The sequence below is a fragment of the Falco punctatus genome (genome assembly GCF_963210335.1).
Source record: "Falco punctatus genome assembly, chromosome: 7".
NCBI classification, from domain to species: Eukaryota; Metazoa; Chordata; class Aves; order Falconiformes; family Falconidae; genus Falco; species Falco punctatus.
In genome coordinates, this window is record NC_137587.1 from 68387719 (window position 1) to 68402751 (window position 15033).

At 41.3% G+C, this 15033-nt stretch overlaps 2 protein-coding genes across 2 annotated transcripts in view; both read left to right on the forward strand.

Moving 5' to 3' along the window:
• Positions 1-6390, forward strand: part of IQCH (IQ motif containing H) — a 71558-nt gene extending 65168 nt beyond the window's left edge. The window contains exons 18-21 of the mRNA XM_080396943.1: positions 362-487; positions 1916-1977; positions 4777-4885; positions 6257-6390. Of these exons, the coding sequence (XP_080253069.1) occupies positions 362-487; positions 1916-1977; positions 4777-4885; positions 6257-6358 (399 nt within the window). The 3' untranslated portion in view covers positions 6359-6390. The remainder of the gene's footprint in view (positions 1-361; positions 488-1915; positions 1978-4776; positions 4886-6256) is intronic.
• A 4154-nt stretch (positions 6391-10544) lies between these two features.
• LOC308067706 (uncharacterized protein C15orf61) lies at positions 10545-13527 on the forward strand. Its single transcript, XM_080396990.1, has 2 exons — positions 10545-10995; positions 12801-13527. The coding sequence occupies exons 1-2, from the start codon at positions 10662-10664 to the stop codon at positions 12926-12928; spliced, it is 462 nt and encodes a 153-aa protein (XP_080253116.1). The 5' UTR covers positions 10545-10661; the 3' UTR covers positions 12929-13527.
• Positions 13528-15033: the final 1506 nt, after the last annotated feature.

Sequence of the window (15033 nt, forward strand, 5' to 3'; positions counted from 1 at the left end):
CTAGAACAACGTATGTTACCGCAGGGCAGGATGAATTCAGAGAATCCACTTAGAATGATTTCGCAGGGCTGAGTTACCAATGAAGATGGGAAAATATCAAAACATGGTTCATAAAGAGTGATTCCATAGACGTGATCTAAAATACAAGAGTTTACATACCGTGTGAGGTGAGGATTTAATTTTGCTGCATAGACATGATGTCTCTGTTCAATACATATTGTAACGAACAGGAATTCCTCCAAATAAAGCCTTACTCCACACTTACATGAGTTCACTGAGAAAAAGCCATTTAAATAGTAAAAATGTTGGTTTCTGATATAAACTGGTATGAAAATAAAGAATCCTGTATTGTTTTCTCTAGTCTTCTCCAGTGGCTAACCGGTGTGCAGTGGCGAGCAGTCAGCTGAGGCACTCCAGCCTTTCAGTAACCTACTATAATGTTCTCCTCCAGATGTGTCAAGCTCATGGTGTTGGATTTGACCTCCAGGTATGAACGGGAAAGATCAGAAAACATGATGTTCACTCTGCATGATTTTTGTATGTAAATTTTAATATGGTGAAAACACTTAACACAATGTAAAGTTTCAGTGTTATGTTTAGCATAATATAATGTTTAAGTGTTCTGTTAAAAACACAGCAAAGTGTTGTTTTACAGTCTTGTTGAAGAAGACTTTGTATAAATCATAACTGTTTTATTTTAAATTATTTTCATGATGCTAAGGAACTCTGAATTGCATACAGGTCTTCAGTAGTTCCCATACAAATAAGTCCAATACTGTAACACTGACCTGTCAGCTTGCTTTAGCTGGGGCCTAAGTCTTGAGGACTGCACTGCCGAGATACCCAATACGGCTGAAGACTAGAAGCAGTAAAGGATGAAAAGTGACAAATTGTTTCTGTTACGTAGTAGGGAGTGAGATGGTGTCTCCCTGGGGGACTACAGAGAGAATGCTGTCCCGGCGGGTTTGCTCACATGGCTCCATGGGCAAAAAGGATTATGGCTGTCAGCCGGGAGCTGTGCTGGGTTAGGACCATGCTAGCACTGAGGTTGCGTGAGTGCTGGGCCGTTGCATGGCCCTTTCACACAACTCTGTACCCATAAGAGAAGGTACATCTCCAGAGGCCGAGAGCTTGGGTGATAATGGAGAGCAGAAAGAGGAATGAAGAAATGTAAATGCAGTCTTTGCTTTAAGGCTTATGAACAGAATTGTGTAAGAAATGTAACAGAGTTTAGAAGATATTATGCAGGACAGAACAGCGGACAGAGATTTCAGATCCTAGGGCACAGGGCTTCACAGGGAAATGAAGAGTTTTAAGCATTTTCTCAGTATAAACCCTCCCCAGGGATAGCACCTGCTCATGAGACCTCTCACAGTGACAGGTGGCACCGGTCACTTAGTGCATCTAAAAACCAAATGGTGAGTTTTGCTGGTGACCAAACTGTCACCAGTACCAGGCTTGTGATGAACCAGAGCCAAAGGCTAATGGAAGTTCACGTCCCGTGTACATCTAAGGTGAAGTATAGGCTTTAAGAACAGGAAAACCTAAACGTATTTTCACTGTCTTTCAATTTAGGTGTGGATAAGGCTTTTAGGGATTAACCTGTCCCTCAATAAAAAGAACTGTGTAAGGAGATAATTTTTAAGATATTTATGACCACCTCTTACCGCTTTGGAACAAAAATATTTTCTAATGAATAGACTCTGATGTATGTATTCCATTTACATAAACTTAATGTATTCTCTACAATAAGTTAGAGCAATGATTTACCTACACTGAGCAATAATCCATTACACAATTCAAAACTAGCCTTTCTTAGATACGGTTATGTACTTGCTGTCCCTGTATAATACGTTTATTATAATTATCACTATTTTAGGAATCATTAAAGCAACTTTGTCTTTTTATTTAATAGGAAAAACAGGGAACAGTTTTTATATTGTACGAAGATCAGAAGCGATACAGATTAGGAATGATGTAAGTATGTACTGTCAGTTCCATAGTCTGATAAACAGCTGGGAACACACTTCAGCTGAGAATGACACCACAGTGTGTGTGGGCTTGGGCTCTGGCAAAGGTCTTGAAGGAAACAAACAGTCTGAACACCACGCACTCAAGCTCACTAACAGTCACCTCCTGTTCGGAAAAGTACAATGACTTCTTGTAAGATTGGCCTTCTGAAAAGTTTTAGGGAGGCTTTTAAGCATCTTAGTAATAAAGTAGTCCAGGAATCTGATTAGATCAAAGCCTGACTGCATTGCAGACTAAAGGCCTACTGCAATTAGCTTTACAAGAGCTAGATTCACTGTCAATAGCAATCTAGTTGTGAGAGCACACGGATTAGCACAGGCTTACTTTTACAGGCACATTATTAAAAAACAAACTATATGTGATGCAAAGAAGGTTGAAGTTTAATGCCTTTTTATATTGTTCTTCACAAAGTGATCAACGGCAGTCAGGCAACAGCAGATCTGATAGTTTAGTAATTCTTCAGACAGATGAACCTCTTCGAAGAAGTCTAAGAAAGCATATTCTGCAAAAATCTACTATATGCTGATTGAAAACCTCTCCTCAGAGAGAATTTGTGTAAAGTTTACTGCCAAAAGAGGATGTAATGAGTGAGGAGCTGAAACAGTCTGTTCTCAGTCTGTTCTGTATTCCTTTGGTGCTGGAGCTATTTCATTAATGGCCTGGATAAGAAAACAGCTTCCTCAGGTGCTGGATGTGACTGCAAGTATTTTGGAGGGCAGGAACAGCATTCAAAAGGATCTCGAGGAAGTGAAGAAACAGTATGAAAAACAGAATTACCTTCAGTTGGAACCAGGTGCAAGAAATCACACTTGGACAGCAGTAATGAATATGAGGAACAACGAGCTTTGCAGAAAAGGATCTGTGAATTAGTGCCTTACAAACTGCCTGCAAGTCATGACATCATGATCTTACGGAAAAAAGGTAAATAATATAACCTGGGAGACACTGGAAGTAGTCTTTCCATTCTACTCAGAGGGAGGCAATGAAAACGTTTAGAGTTCTAGAAAGCATGTCTTACAAGGAAAGGCTAAGGGAGTGGGGGAGAGGAGGCAGAAGTGAGATCTGCTAACAATCTTCAAGCACATAAAAAGCCTCTGCGGGAAGGAAAAATCTGATATCCATTCCTTTGGTAGTAGGACAAGAAGAAATGACCTTAACTTGCAGCAAGGAAGATTCACGTTTAACATAAGAAAAAATTCTGATAGTAAGGGGAGAACTAATTAGATTGTTTGGCGCGGTTGTCATTGACAGTGTTTAGTAACAGATTAGACAAACCTCTGTCAGGATGATGTAAGTAGCATTGATCCTGCCCTAGCACAGGGAATGGACTAAATGAATCCTAAAGATTGTTTCTCGGGCTATGATTCCTTCAGCCTGCACTGAGCTCCTTGCGGATGAGGCTATTAGTAGCATACGAGTAAGACAGATTTGTTTAAAGCTTGGGTATTCATATACTGTACGGCACTCACTGGCAGTCACAATGCGGGTAGCTTACATGACTGAGCTGTAAGATAAATCTGAAATAAAATCACTAAATAAGAACTTATAAAGTATCTGCAGGAGCCATTGAAAAAAGTGATTGAAGTATCTGAAAGTGTTCCATAAACTGCTAACAGCTCCTAACAGCCCACTGACGCTGAAAGGTGAGCTCTTTCCTTCCCTGACCCCAGCTATGGAGTAGTCCTCCCTCTGACCCTCCTTTTGCATTGTCTCCAGTACTCTCCCACCACTCCAGGAGTTGATTCAGCTTAGTAATTCAGCAGAAAGCTTTTTTATTGGATTGGTTTTCTGTGAGGCCTAAGACGCAGTCCACAGAGGGGTATGCAGTGAGCATGACAGCTGTGCAAGATAGACGGGGAGAGGAGAAGGACCTGCCCTTCTCAGGCTTGTCCCTGCTTGTGGGATTTCACTCTGTTAGCTGCCTGCCTTGGAAAATGGAGTCCTTACATTTGAGATACCACATCCTGCTTACATTCATAACTACTCCTTTGGAACAGTACAGCAGCAGTGGCTCCCTTGGTAAGAAATGTAACGATACCTCTTGGATTACCAGCGTGAACTGGCAGTTATTATTGCCAGAATACACTCAAAATATATTTGCCGTACATTCTGATCCCAGATTTGTCTTCCATCAGGTTTTCAATGCAATTTCATTATCTTGATTCTGAAATATTTTCAAGAATGTAACAATTTGAGCTTATAAAATCACTGAAATTCCTGAAACATCTATATGAATTATCATCCTTTTTACTACATTGGAGATCTGCTGTCAGCTCCAGTTGGTAAATGAGGTACGTTCTTCCTCAGTGCGATGTCCTGTTCCAGGAGATCGTATGTGTTGAGAGTCCATACGTACCACTGAGAAACCAAAGCCTCAAAAGCTACAACAATCTAAGAAATGCTGATACTGCTGAAATTTCCCTCAGCTGTCTCACAAAGTGCAGGCAGAAGCAACAGTTCTCTGAACTAATCTAGGCGTTCTACTGTCTCAGTCCAAACTGGAGTAGCTGAAACCTCACTACTTCTGCTAAGTTGATTAATAAAAATTATTTATTACACAAATCCTTTCTGTTGACAAGTTAAAATGGAGCCTCATCTTTCATATCTCCCTGAAGATTGCCACCTTGTGAGATTGAAAATACTCATTAAATTCCATCACCAGACAGGCACAAATGAGAGGGCGATTGTTTTTAAGCATGTGAAGGGAATCATTGGTAAACTCATTTGTTTGGATATCATTAACAGAACAATTGGAGAGGATCTCCAGGGGGTCCTGATGACCTTTGCTCGCAATCTCTTCATCATCCATCAAGAAATATCAGCACCTAATATGCAAGGCGAGACCAATTTTAAGGTGAGGTGTTAATTAACTAACGATCCTGGTTAATTTCTGTACAAGGGCTGAAAATACTTCATGCTGTATCATAAACAAGTGCTAAACCATTCCTTTTTTATTGTTAGCGGTATGTATTTTACAGTGTCTAGGTCAATATAGTAAGTCTCCCAATGAACCTGTTAGTTAAATTTAAGTTTGAAACTTTTTCTTTGAAAAGACATACTTTGGCATGGAATTATTTGTAATGTAATGCCTCTGCTTGTCCTTTGCAAGAGCAAATGAGCTATTGGCACTGCCTCAGACGGTTCTGTCACAATTGCCTGTTTTATTTTAACGGGACACCATCGAGGTAGGAATCTTAAATTAGAAACAAACTTCTCAGTTTCTAATAGCTCCTTAGATTATTAACACTGATTTCTTTTAAGCAGGCAGCCACCGAGTACTTAATCCGTTAGTTCACATCTTCCACCCCACCATCAATTTCACAAGTCAATTTTGTTCCCAATTTACTCTGCTCTTTGAATCTGCCTGCAGCGCCCATCCCTGCATGCCAGAGGATGCTCTGGGGTGGTGTGGAGGGAGGCAGGACAAAGCGCAGGGGCTTGTCACACAGGGAACGTTCCCCCAGGAGCACCCACCTTTGCTCAGAAGCTCCTTTGCGACGACCTTGCTGGCAAAAGGAGACGGTAAAGCAATAATGAATCCAACCCCGTGCCCTGAAACAAGCGCTCGTTACAATGGTGCTTTTTGATTGCAGAGAATAGCTAAACTGTCCAGAGGGAGTTCTTTTGCTAAACTGTATCACTTTTACCTTCATAAAAAGTTTCAAAGATCTTGTCTGTAAGCGTTTTGTAGGAAGGGGAAGGGGGCACTGCGTTACGGATTTGTATCTTAGATCACCTAACATAAATTATATCGTTCTTTCCACTGTTAATTCTGACTACGTTTTCCTCTGACAAGCAGAGTGTGAAATGGTAGTTTTAGCGAAGATATAATTAAATTTCAACATGTTACAGAATAAACAAAGAACACACTCCCTCCCTTTTTTCCAACATGAGGGAGTGAAGAGCAACCATTGAAGAAAAATATAAAAAGGAACTCTTCTTCATAGTGAGTTAACAATTATTTACATATGTGAAATAGAACACCTGTTAGTTAATTAGAAGTACAAATTGCAACAAATTCTATTTTTTATTTACCTGAGATTTGTACGTATTTACTAATAATTCCCCCAACTGTCCCCAAAGTAATAGTAAATTTAATTGGTGCATCACGTCCTGTGTAACACTGGTTACCTTTTCGAGGCAAGTAGTACCAGCTGTGCATTTTGGCTGCTAGATTTCATTATAACGCCCATTAAATAACTTGTATTCCTTGAATCTGTTACAGATGGCAATTCAAGATATTGAAGCAATTCTAGGAATTACAGCAGAAAACAAACTGAAATTGGAAGAAGAGCAACCTTCGAAAGCAGATGCTCTGAAAGAATAGTTAACGGAAAATGTTTAAGTGCCTTATTCTTTATGCTTCTGGAAATGCTTTCTCATCTGTAAAAACAGGTCTGGTTTTCCTTCTGCACTGGCATGTGAAGTAATATTAACTGAGACAGTACGTTTCCCTGATTTCTGGGTGCAGTGTTTAGAAGAATATCCCTTCTTTCAAAAAACAAACTGTTGAAAAGCAGAGGATCATGATAAACACCCCTGATGTTCATCATATCATTCCTGAAGTGCAGTATCTGGTTTTAAAATCTTACTAATAGGGGGTCATGCTGTCTTTGTCACTAAATCAGACTAGGAGATCACACTCCATTGAAAAGAGTCTTGTAATGCTAAATTCCCTCTCAAACCTCCTGCCTTCTAAAATAAAGGCTTCTGACATGAAAGTAGGTCCAGTGTTTTGCCTATAAATAAATACACTTAAATGCCATCTTATCAGTAAGCCCAGCAACCCAGATTCCTCTTCAGAACTGTCTGTATTGTTATCATTCCACTATTTCTTATCTACAGATTTTTGTAGCAGTCGGTTTATGTTCATTTTGAAATTATCAAAAATAATAACAGCACTAGTTCAACAATGGATTCTGAGAGGACTATTAGAAGTATACTTGTACTTATACGTTCCCAGTATACCATGACTTTCATGGATCTGTCTGTCCATCAGATTAAATTCTGTATTTCAGATACTGGTGACTTCTTTTGCCACAACTGCTGTGCACTGATATGTTAAAGGACAACAATTACATTTGTAAAATTCATCAAATCTCTAAAATCCCAACAGACGACACATTCTCTAAATTTTACTATAGAAGACTGCATCTTCTCTATTGGATGGTGCTGTTGTCCCAAGTATGGCAAGTAGTTTTGAGATTACTTTCCAAAAAGCTCAGGCAAAACCAGTTTTTAAGATGAATAATGAAGGTGACCAAGCAGTTGCAGCCGATCAGTGCCCAGTTTTTCCGATGCTGGAGTCTTTGATCCATTAGCCTCATACATTTATCTTTTGTGTTAGCCTTTTTCTCTCCTACTTTGATCACAGAAGTAATTAATTGAAAATGAGAATGTTTGCATAAATGATGATCCCCGTTTCAAATAAAAACCTAAAAGAATATTTTTGTTTAATTCTTGTTTGGTTTTGTTCCTTTCTTACATGTAATCTCAATATGGTCATGGTTTTGGATATACCATAGCAGCTATGGATTTTCCTAACATGGAATTTAGTGAATGAATGAACTTCCTGGAAGTCTTTATTCTTTGTGGTTAGAAATCAAAGTGACAGAGGTGCTTTTGGCTGTGGTAGGTACAACAATGATCTCTCAACCTCCAAGAAGTAACATGCCAAACCCCACAGTATAATTACTTATTAGTTCTTCCAACAAGGTAAGATATTTTTGTTCTATGTTCTGCTTTGAGGGGCTGCAGAACAGTATGTTGTTCCGACTTTCCTCACTGCATTTACAATGCACTCCCTCCTATTTTGCTGCAAAGAAGCTCTTTGTAGATTTGTCACCTAGCTTCATGCCCAGGTTTTATCATGTTCCTCTTTGGTCAGTAGAAGCAATATGCTGGGGGAACAGGAGGCACAGGAGAGCTAGGCTGGCACTGCCATGGAGTCAGCTAGTTTCTTAATGGTTAAGGAAAATTACACCTTGATCCAAGCCAGAACAACATAAGGTCTGAGAGGCTCATTAGTTCACCGGCACTTAAAAGACTGCAGTGTCCTAGGAGTAAATGAAACCTGCACTTCCTTATGTCTTTGTTCCATTCTGACAAAAAAAAAACTGTACCTGTTTTTGCAGGGAACAAGTGACCTGAAAGTTCCCATCGTGAGAGAGATTTCTCAGGATGTGCAAAGTGTGAAATGTTTTTTGAGAGGAAAAAAGTTTTTAATTACTATTAACACTTCTGAGCGTTAAGCTGATGGAAGGATTGAAACTGCTTTACAGTCTCTCACATTCAACTCCCATGCTGCTGGTGCCAAAAACGTATTTTATTTTTTTTAGCAATACAGCAGATATCAAATGAAATTATAATCTTTAAATAAAAAAAAAGGTCAGAAATATAGTAGTCATTCTCCTGTTCACACAACTGGATTCTTTATTCCCATTCACTAAAGGAGTAATAAAGTTCTTGAACTGTAGCTTGAATTTCAGAATGTGATCTAGACTGGGAAGAAAAGTGCAAGTGCAAATCTAAAGATAAAAAGTGCCTCGGGTATCACTGATCATAAGAAACTGCCAAAGAATTCTGCCACTAAGGACAGCAAAAGCCCAAGCTGGGTGCCCGGCTGCAAGGTGTGGAGGAATGCTTCTGGAAGGAGGTAAGTGGGGTTTGGCATAGACTGCAGAAGATGCAAACAATTAAAATAAAGGTTTTGTGCTCATTTAGCATGACAACTCTGAGCATAGAGCATAAAGCAGTTTATCAGCACAACCACTTCCAGGTGCCTTCTGACATAAAAGTATTCACCCTACCCCTTTCCTGAAAGATCTCTGATACCTCATTGAAATGGCCAGTTCAGGAGTATTCACCAGCTTCAATCTAGATTAAGGTAACAAATCCCTGGAATTTTAAGACTAACCGGGTCCTCAGCATTTCACAGTGATCACCTAACATCACTTCCCATTTAACAAATCACCTATCATAGACCTGAGGTGCTCCCTCTTACAGTAAACGCATTCTCTGTATTTCATTTTAGACTACAGTTGTTAGAGCAATTGGGCGCTAAAGATTAGGAACTACAATCATTGACAACTTTCACGAACATGATTTAACATACCATCTTGACTGAAGAATGGTTAGGCTGGTTTTTGGCTTCAACACAAATACGTACATTTCAGGAGACTGTTTTGATGTAAAAATGATCTGACTACACTGGAATCTAATGAACACAGACACCCGAATCATGCAACCAATTATTACTAAGAGAAGACTTGGAAGAATGCTTTGTAATACTTCCAGCTTCGTCATTAGGATGTTTGGTCATGACTCTTGTGTATTTTTGAAGTATGCGAGGTTTTGCTACGCATTTGTAAATACGGATGCTACTTCATTCAATTTGTACTGCGTTGTGCTAGTAGAGGGGCATCTATATTCTCTTTTAAACAGCACAAAGTTGCTCTGCCAGAGGCTGAAGGATTTTTTTCCTTTTTCTTGCACTTTTAACAATAGGAGCAACATAAAGTTAGTTAACCGCAAAACATCTTGAAAGAACTACCTTTAAGAACCAAATTAACTGTCCTATGTCCACTTTACAGCTATTGCTATGTAAGAGGGAATTCTGACCCTGAAAGATAACAGAATATCACTCTGAAGCTGTCATACAGTAGTTCAGCCCTTCACCATAGTGAGCTAGTGTCAGATACCAACTTCTTTTCTATCCTCATTGTTGCCACTAATAAAGAAATATATCAAAACTAACTATATGCTCTATTAATTATAGGAAGGTGTACTTGAATCAAATTTGTTACTGAAGATGATTAATAAATACTGGTTCTACACACATGTAGTACATTCAGTAAATAAACAGGGTACATTGTAGTGTAGTAATTGATTAATTAGCACGTTCATACTACATCACCCAATGGTTTAAGATTGCTGAGTTTAAGATATTACTTGCAATTATTAAAAGGAAAAAATCTGTTTCTGTTTCTCAGTTTACTCTTCTGTACAGTCTTTTTTTCTCAAATAGAACGTTTAATGGTTCAAAGCCTTAGTTTTTATTTAGCAGAAGCATATAATGGAATATTGGCTATGATTTTAAAACACTTCTCTTCGAAGGGGGTCTAACACTTTCAAAGAAGTACTTTTAACCTGGTATCACCGTCAAATTTCACCAGGTAAAATCAACGCAGCTGAATACGTTCCCTCCCGAGCGCCCGCTAACCGGGTCGACGCTGCAGCTGCCAGCCGTGCCGGCGGCACAGGCTGCTCCCGTCAGCTGCTCGCAAAACCATTCCGAAAAAACGTGAACTGTGCGACTCCGTGCGATACTCCCAGCGCCGCGGCGCGCCCCCCTGCAGGGCCCGGCCCGCCGGCACGGGGGCTTACCGCCGGCGCTCCGCCCGCCTCGCCTCGGGGCCGCGGCGCGGCCTTGCCCGCCCGTCCCCGCACGCACAGCGCCGGCCAGCCCCGCCGCTCGCACGGCCGAGGGCCGCCGCCGTGACCCGCCGCCGCCCCCTCCCGCCCTCCGCCTGGCCACCGTGCGCGGCCGGCGCAGGCGCCGAGGTGGCGCAGGCGCGGCGGCCCGAGCCGTGGGTGCGCGGAGCAGGGGGGGCGGGGGGTGGCCCCGCGGGATGCGGGTGCTGAGGCGGCTGCATGAAGCGGCCGTGGGGCTGCTGCTGTGCCGGGGGGCGGCGGCGGCGGCTCGGCCTGCCGCCTCGGAGGTGCTGAGCCAGCACCTGCGGCAGCGCGGCCTGCCCCACTGGACCTCGTACTGCGTCAAGTACAGCGCCGTACGCAACGACCAGTTCGGCCTCTCCCACTTCAACTGGCGGGTGAACGGCACCAACTACCACATCCTGCGCACCGGCTGCTTCCCCTTCATCAAGTACCACTGCTCCCGCGCCGCCCCGCAGGACCTGGCCCTGCAGAACGCCGCCTTCACCGCCCTCAAGGTCCTCAACGCCGGTGAGTCGCGTCCCGGGCCGGCTCTGCGGCCTCCCCTCAGCTGACCAGGCGGGCAGTGAGGCGCTGCCCCGCGGCTCTCGCCGCCCTCCCGCCGCCGGCGGCCGGGCCGGAGCGGGGCGCCTGAGGCGGGCGGGCTGCGACCCTCGCCGCGGGGCAGGAACGGCGCGGCCCCCGCGGGTGGGACGGCGGCGGCAGCTCCCCCGAGGTGCGGGGCCCGCCTGCGGTGAGGGGCTTCCCTGCGGTGCGGGGCCCCCCTGAGGCGCCTGCCCGCCGCCCCCGCGGGTCCGCTGCGAAGGCGCGGGGCTGTAAATGGACGTAGTACCGAGTTCGTCTTTCTCTGTCCACTTGTGTGAGAGAGAGAGAGAGAGAAAGAAAAAACAAACGGCCTTAAAACAAACGCGTGAGCGCTTGTTATTCACCAGGCGAACACCGCGTGGTATGGATCATTTTCCATCTAAAAACCTACGTCCTGTTACCGTGGGTGAAGTTCTGCCCTCTGAGCTAATACAGGAGCGCCAGCTGAAGCGAAACCCTGTGTTTGTTGGGAAGTGCCCGGGCTCATCTGTGCATCTTGCACACGGGCAGTGCCTGATCTGCTGGAGGACTTGTACCGCCTTTGATCCCAAAGTGCTGCTGCAATATAAATGCTTATAAATAAAAATGCTCCATCAGTACCTTATCATTAATGTAAAAATAGGTATAGATAGGTTTCAAAATACGTTATTATTCAAAACTTTGCCTACAGATACAACGCTTCTTTAAATGCTGGCAGTGACAGTGGCATAACTAATAAATTTATTTTTTTCATATTTCATTTTAAAAAAATACTCTCATTCCCTTTGCAAGTCTTCAGTGACTTTTTTGCAAAACTTCTGCTAATCATCATCTTCTGATCTTTCCAGACTAACATTGTGAGAAAATATGATCACAAAGATTGATCTCTTAATAATCACTTTAAGTCAGATCTTATTTTTCCCCTCCGCACAGTCAGACCTTTTATCTGCCCCATCTTTCTTGCCAGCCTCCTGTGCATATTTCATATTTAAATGATTGGCAAGCATGATTAAAAAGTCAACCCATCTCCCTCTGCTGAGAATCTAGCTTAAGCACTTGGGTAACTTTAACCACGCTAAATTCAGTGTTTCCATACCTTGCTGATTTTAGGGCCTAAATCCATCTCCATTTCCCCACCTATATTAAGTAAAATATTGTTGTCTGTAATAGATGGACTTGGCAGTGCTGAAAATGATTGCACTTGTTGTATATACATCTTCCTACTCATTCCAGTTCTGTTGGAGTTGGTATTTTTGACTACTGATCTAATTTCCCCAAGAGCAGCTTTATGATGATCTATGAAGTCGCTGCCTGTTTTCCTTCCTCCTTCTACTCTGATGCATGGACAGACTCTGAACTGATAACTAAGCGGATGTCCAGGGAGTTTGTTTTTTAGTGCTTGGAGATTTTTTTACTTTTTTTTTAACTGATAGAAATCAGGCTGTATGCAGGACCATGTTTTACGTCTTTCATACTGCTGTCCTCCCATTTTCTTTTTCTATTAATTTCTGCCTATTGCTGCTTTTCTTAAGCTGCTTTCTGATTCTTGTGTGCTTGATACACAAGAAGGGTATTACGAACTGGTAGCTGCTTGTAAGCATTTCAGTAAAGGCAGAATGTTAGTAAGGCAGCTTTTACAGGAATGCTTTTCCTCTGACCTGATTTTGGAGTCATTCTGTACTATTATATAGGCGGTTTTAATTTTGCTGGCTTGCTATCTTTGTATGTAACGTTTTTTTGTCTTTTCTTAGGCATCCCAACCTTACTATATGGAATTGGCTCCTGGTTCTTTGTCAGTGTCACAGAGACTGTTCATACGAGTCATGGCCCAGTTACTATTTATTTTCTAAATAAAGAAGATGAAGGCGCAATGTACTGAAATCATGCCCTCAACTACCTGTCATTTGGTGGGTTTCTGTGTTACAGCTGCTACAAATATCTACTCCCTTTGACTAAAAAGAACTGAAGGCAACTGGGGGGGGGGGGTTGCAGTGCATTCTGTTAGTTAACATGCTGTCTTCAGGAAGCTTCATGCACTTTTTGGTCATAAGACATTTATTTTTGCAGAGGTCAGCGAAGCTGAAAAAGTAGAATCTTTGGGAGAAGAATTAGTATTTCTAAGGATATTAGAATTTATGGAAGTCAGTGACTAGTACTGCTCAACTTGGGATAATTTTAAGCGATACATCTACCAGTAACGTACAGAAAGAGCTGTAGCACGCAGGCAAGGAAACTGTGAATACACTAGCCATTTTCAGAATGTCACTGGAAAGATTAAGCTGCTTAGGTTTAGACTCTGGCTAGATGTTTCGTAATGCATTAATTGTCATAGTTGCAAGCATGTTTGAATGAATCCATGGTGCTGACTACTCAGAATTGCCTGGAAGACTCTTCAGAAGAACACCACCCTAAGAAGTTAAAAATGACTGTATTACATTTCTTCAAATGATATTTAAATAAAATATTTAATATATCTTTTATGCTTGTATCTTTTGCAATTCTTGAACTCCAGATACCTGCATTAATTTTTTTGTTTTGGTTGTTTTATAGGTAAGTAACAAAACCTAAATAATCTAGAAGATAGCCCCCTGCCCTAATTTACAAATTGCTGATATTTTTAATTACTACAGGGTAATAAGAATACTACCCTCATTTTTTTTGATGCAAAATAACAGATTTCTCTAGCTGTAACTGAGCACAGCTGTAACAGACACATATAATGATGGAATGACTTAAATTCAGTTGGAAACCTGGGCAAAGAAACGGTTTTGGGGGAGTTATTTGGATAGTGGAAATACGGGATTATTGGATAGTAAGTTCAAGCAACAGGAACACCTGTACAGAAGATGTTACTGGTACTTGGTTTTAGTGCCAGCAAATAATGCTGTCTATTCCAAATTCCATGTCCGTGATGAAAGTTCATGATTCCAGTTTTCCCAAGTAGGAAATGTAGAATGGGGAGGTACTGTTTTTGGAGGGTAATCACTATTTCTAAATAAATTACTATCAAGCTGTGACTACAGTATAATTCCATTTAAATACTTTTTTACTTAAATCCAGATAATGGAACTGTTTCCCACTTGATGAGCCAACACACGTGTTTTTCTAAAAGCAACACTATATAACACTTTGATCAGAGAAGTACTTGCACCATTCTGTTTAATTTTGGAGAATACTCTTGACACTTGTCTTAAATGGGTCTCAAAGATGAGACTATTACAAGAAGCCTCATTAATAATAAAAATGACTTAGCATTTTTCTAGAACTTATTTTTACTGTATTGGATAAAGTTAAATAACTGCAGCTCATAAGTTTAAAGTCAAATACTGCTCATTCATTGCCACGGATCTTGTCAATATCTTGCTGTAAAGGTTTAGTCTCAACGCAAGGTTGATAAAATGGTTTTTAATTACCAGACTATAAATACAGCTCTTCATTGGAGTTGCACCTCCACTCACTGCAGCTTGTTTGATTTCTGATAATGTGTACTGCTGACTTTGCTTACCTGTTTTTCAATAAATGCAGGCAACATGACTCCTTGTCCATACAGTGATGGGCAAGTCTCCTTAGAGAACATCTTTGACAAACTACCCTATTGATTACTGCAATTCTGTGCGGCTTGCAGCATTAAATAGAGACTTGATTTCTTGTTCGATGATCTCACTGTGTAACAATTAAGCAAATGTAATATTTTCTTGTATTACATGAAAATCAATAGACCTCTTGCTCTTACGAAGTTGATCATGCTAAAGGATGAACTAGAAGATGTCTGAGGGCAGAGTGCAGATATAGTATCATTCATTCATTTCATTAAGGCTTGTATGTGACCTGTTCTAGCTTAAGAGGGAAAATATGCTATCTATAAGGGATAATGCTAAAGTTACTAAATCATGACAAAACCCATTTTCAAGTATGAATATAAACCTACTTGCTTGTCTTCAACCAAAGGTAACATACTTCATCTGGCTTTCATTCTCTTTTTGC

Excerpts from the sequence above, each read along its gene's own strand:
- LOC308067706 (XM_080396990.1), top strand. The coding sequence starts at position 10,662 with ATGCGGGTGCTGAGGCGGCTGCATGAAGCGGCCGTGGGGCTGCTGCTG. Across the intron at positions 10,996-12,800 it reads CCTCAAGGTCCTCAACGCCG|GCATCCCAACCTTACTATAT; the intron begins GTGAGTCGCGTC and ends GTCTTTTCTTAG.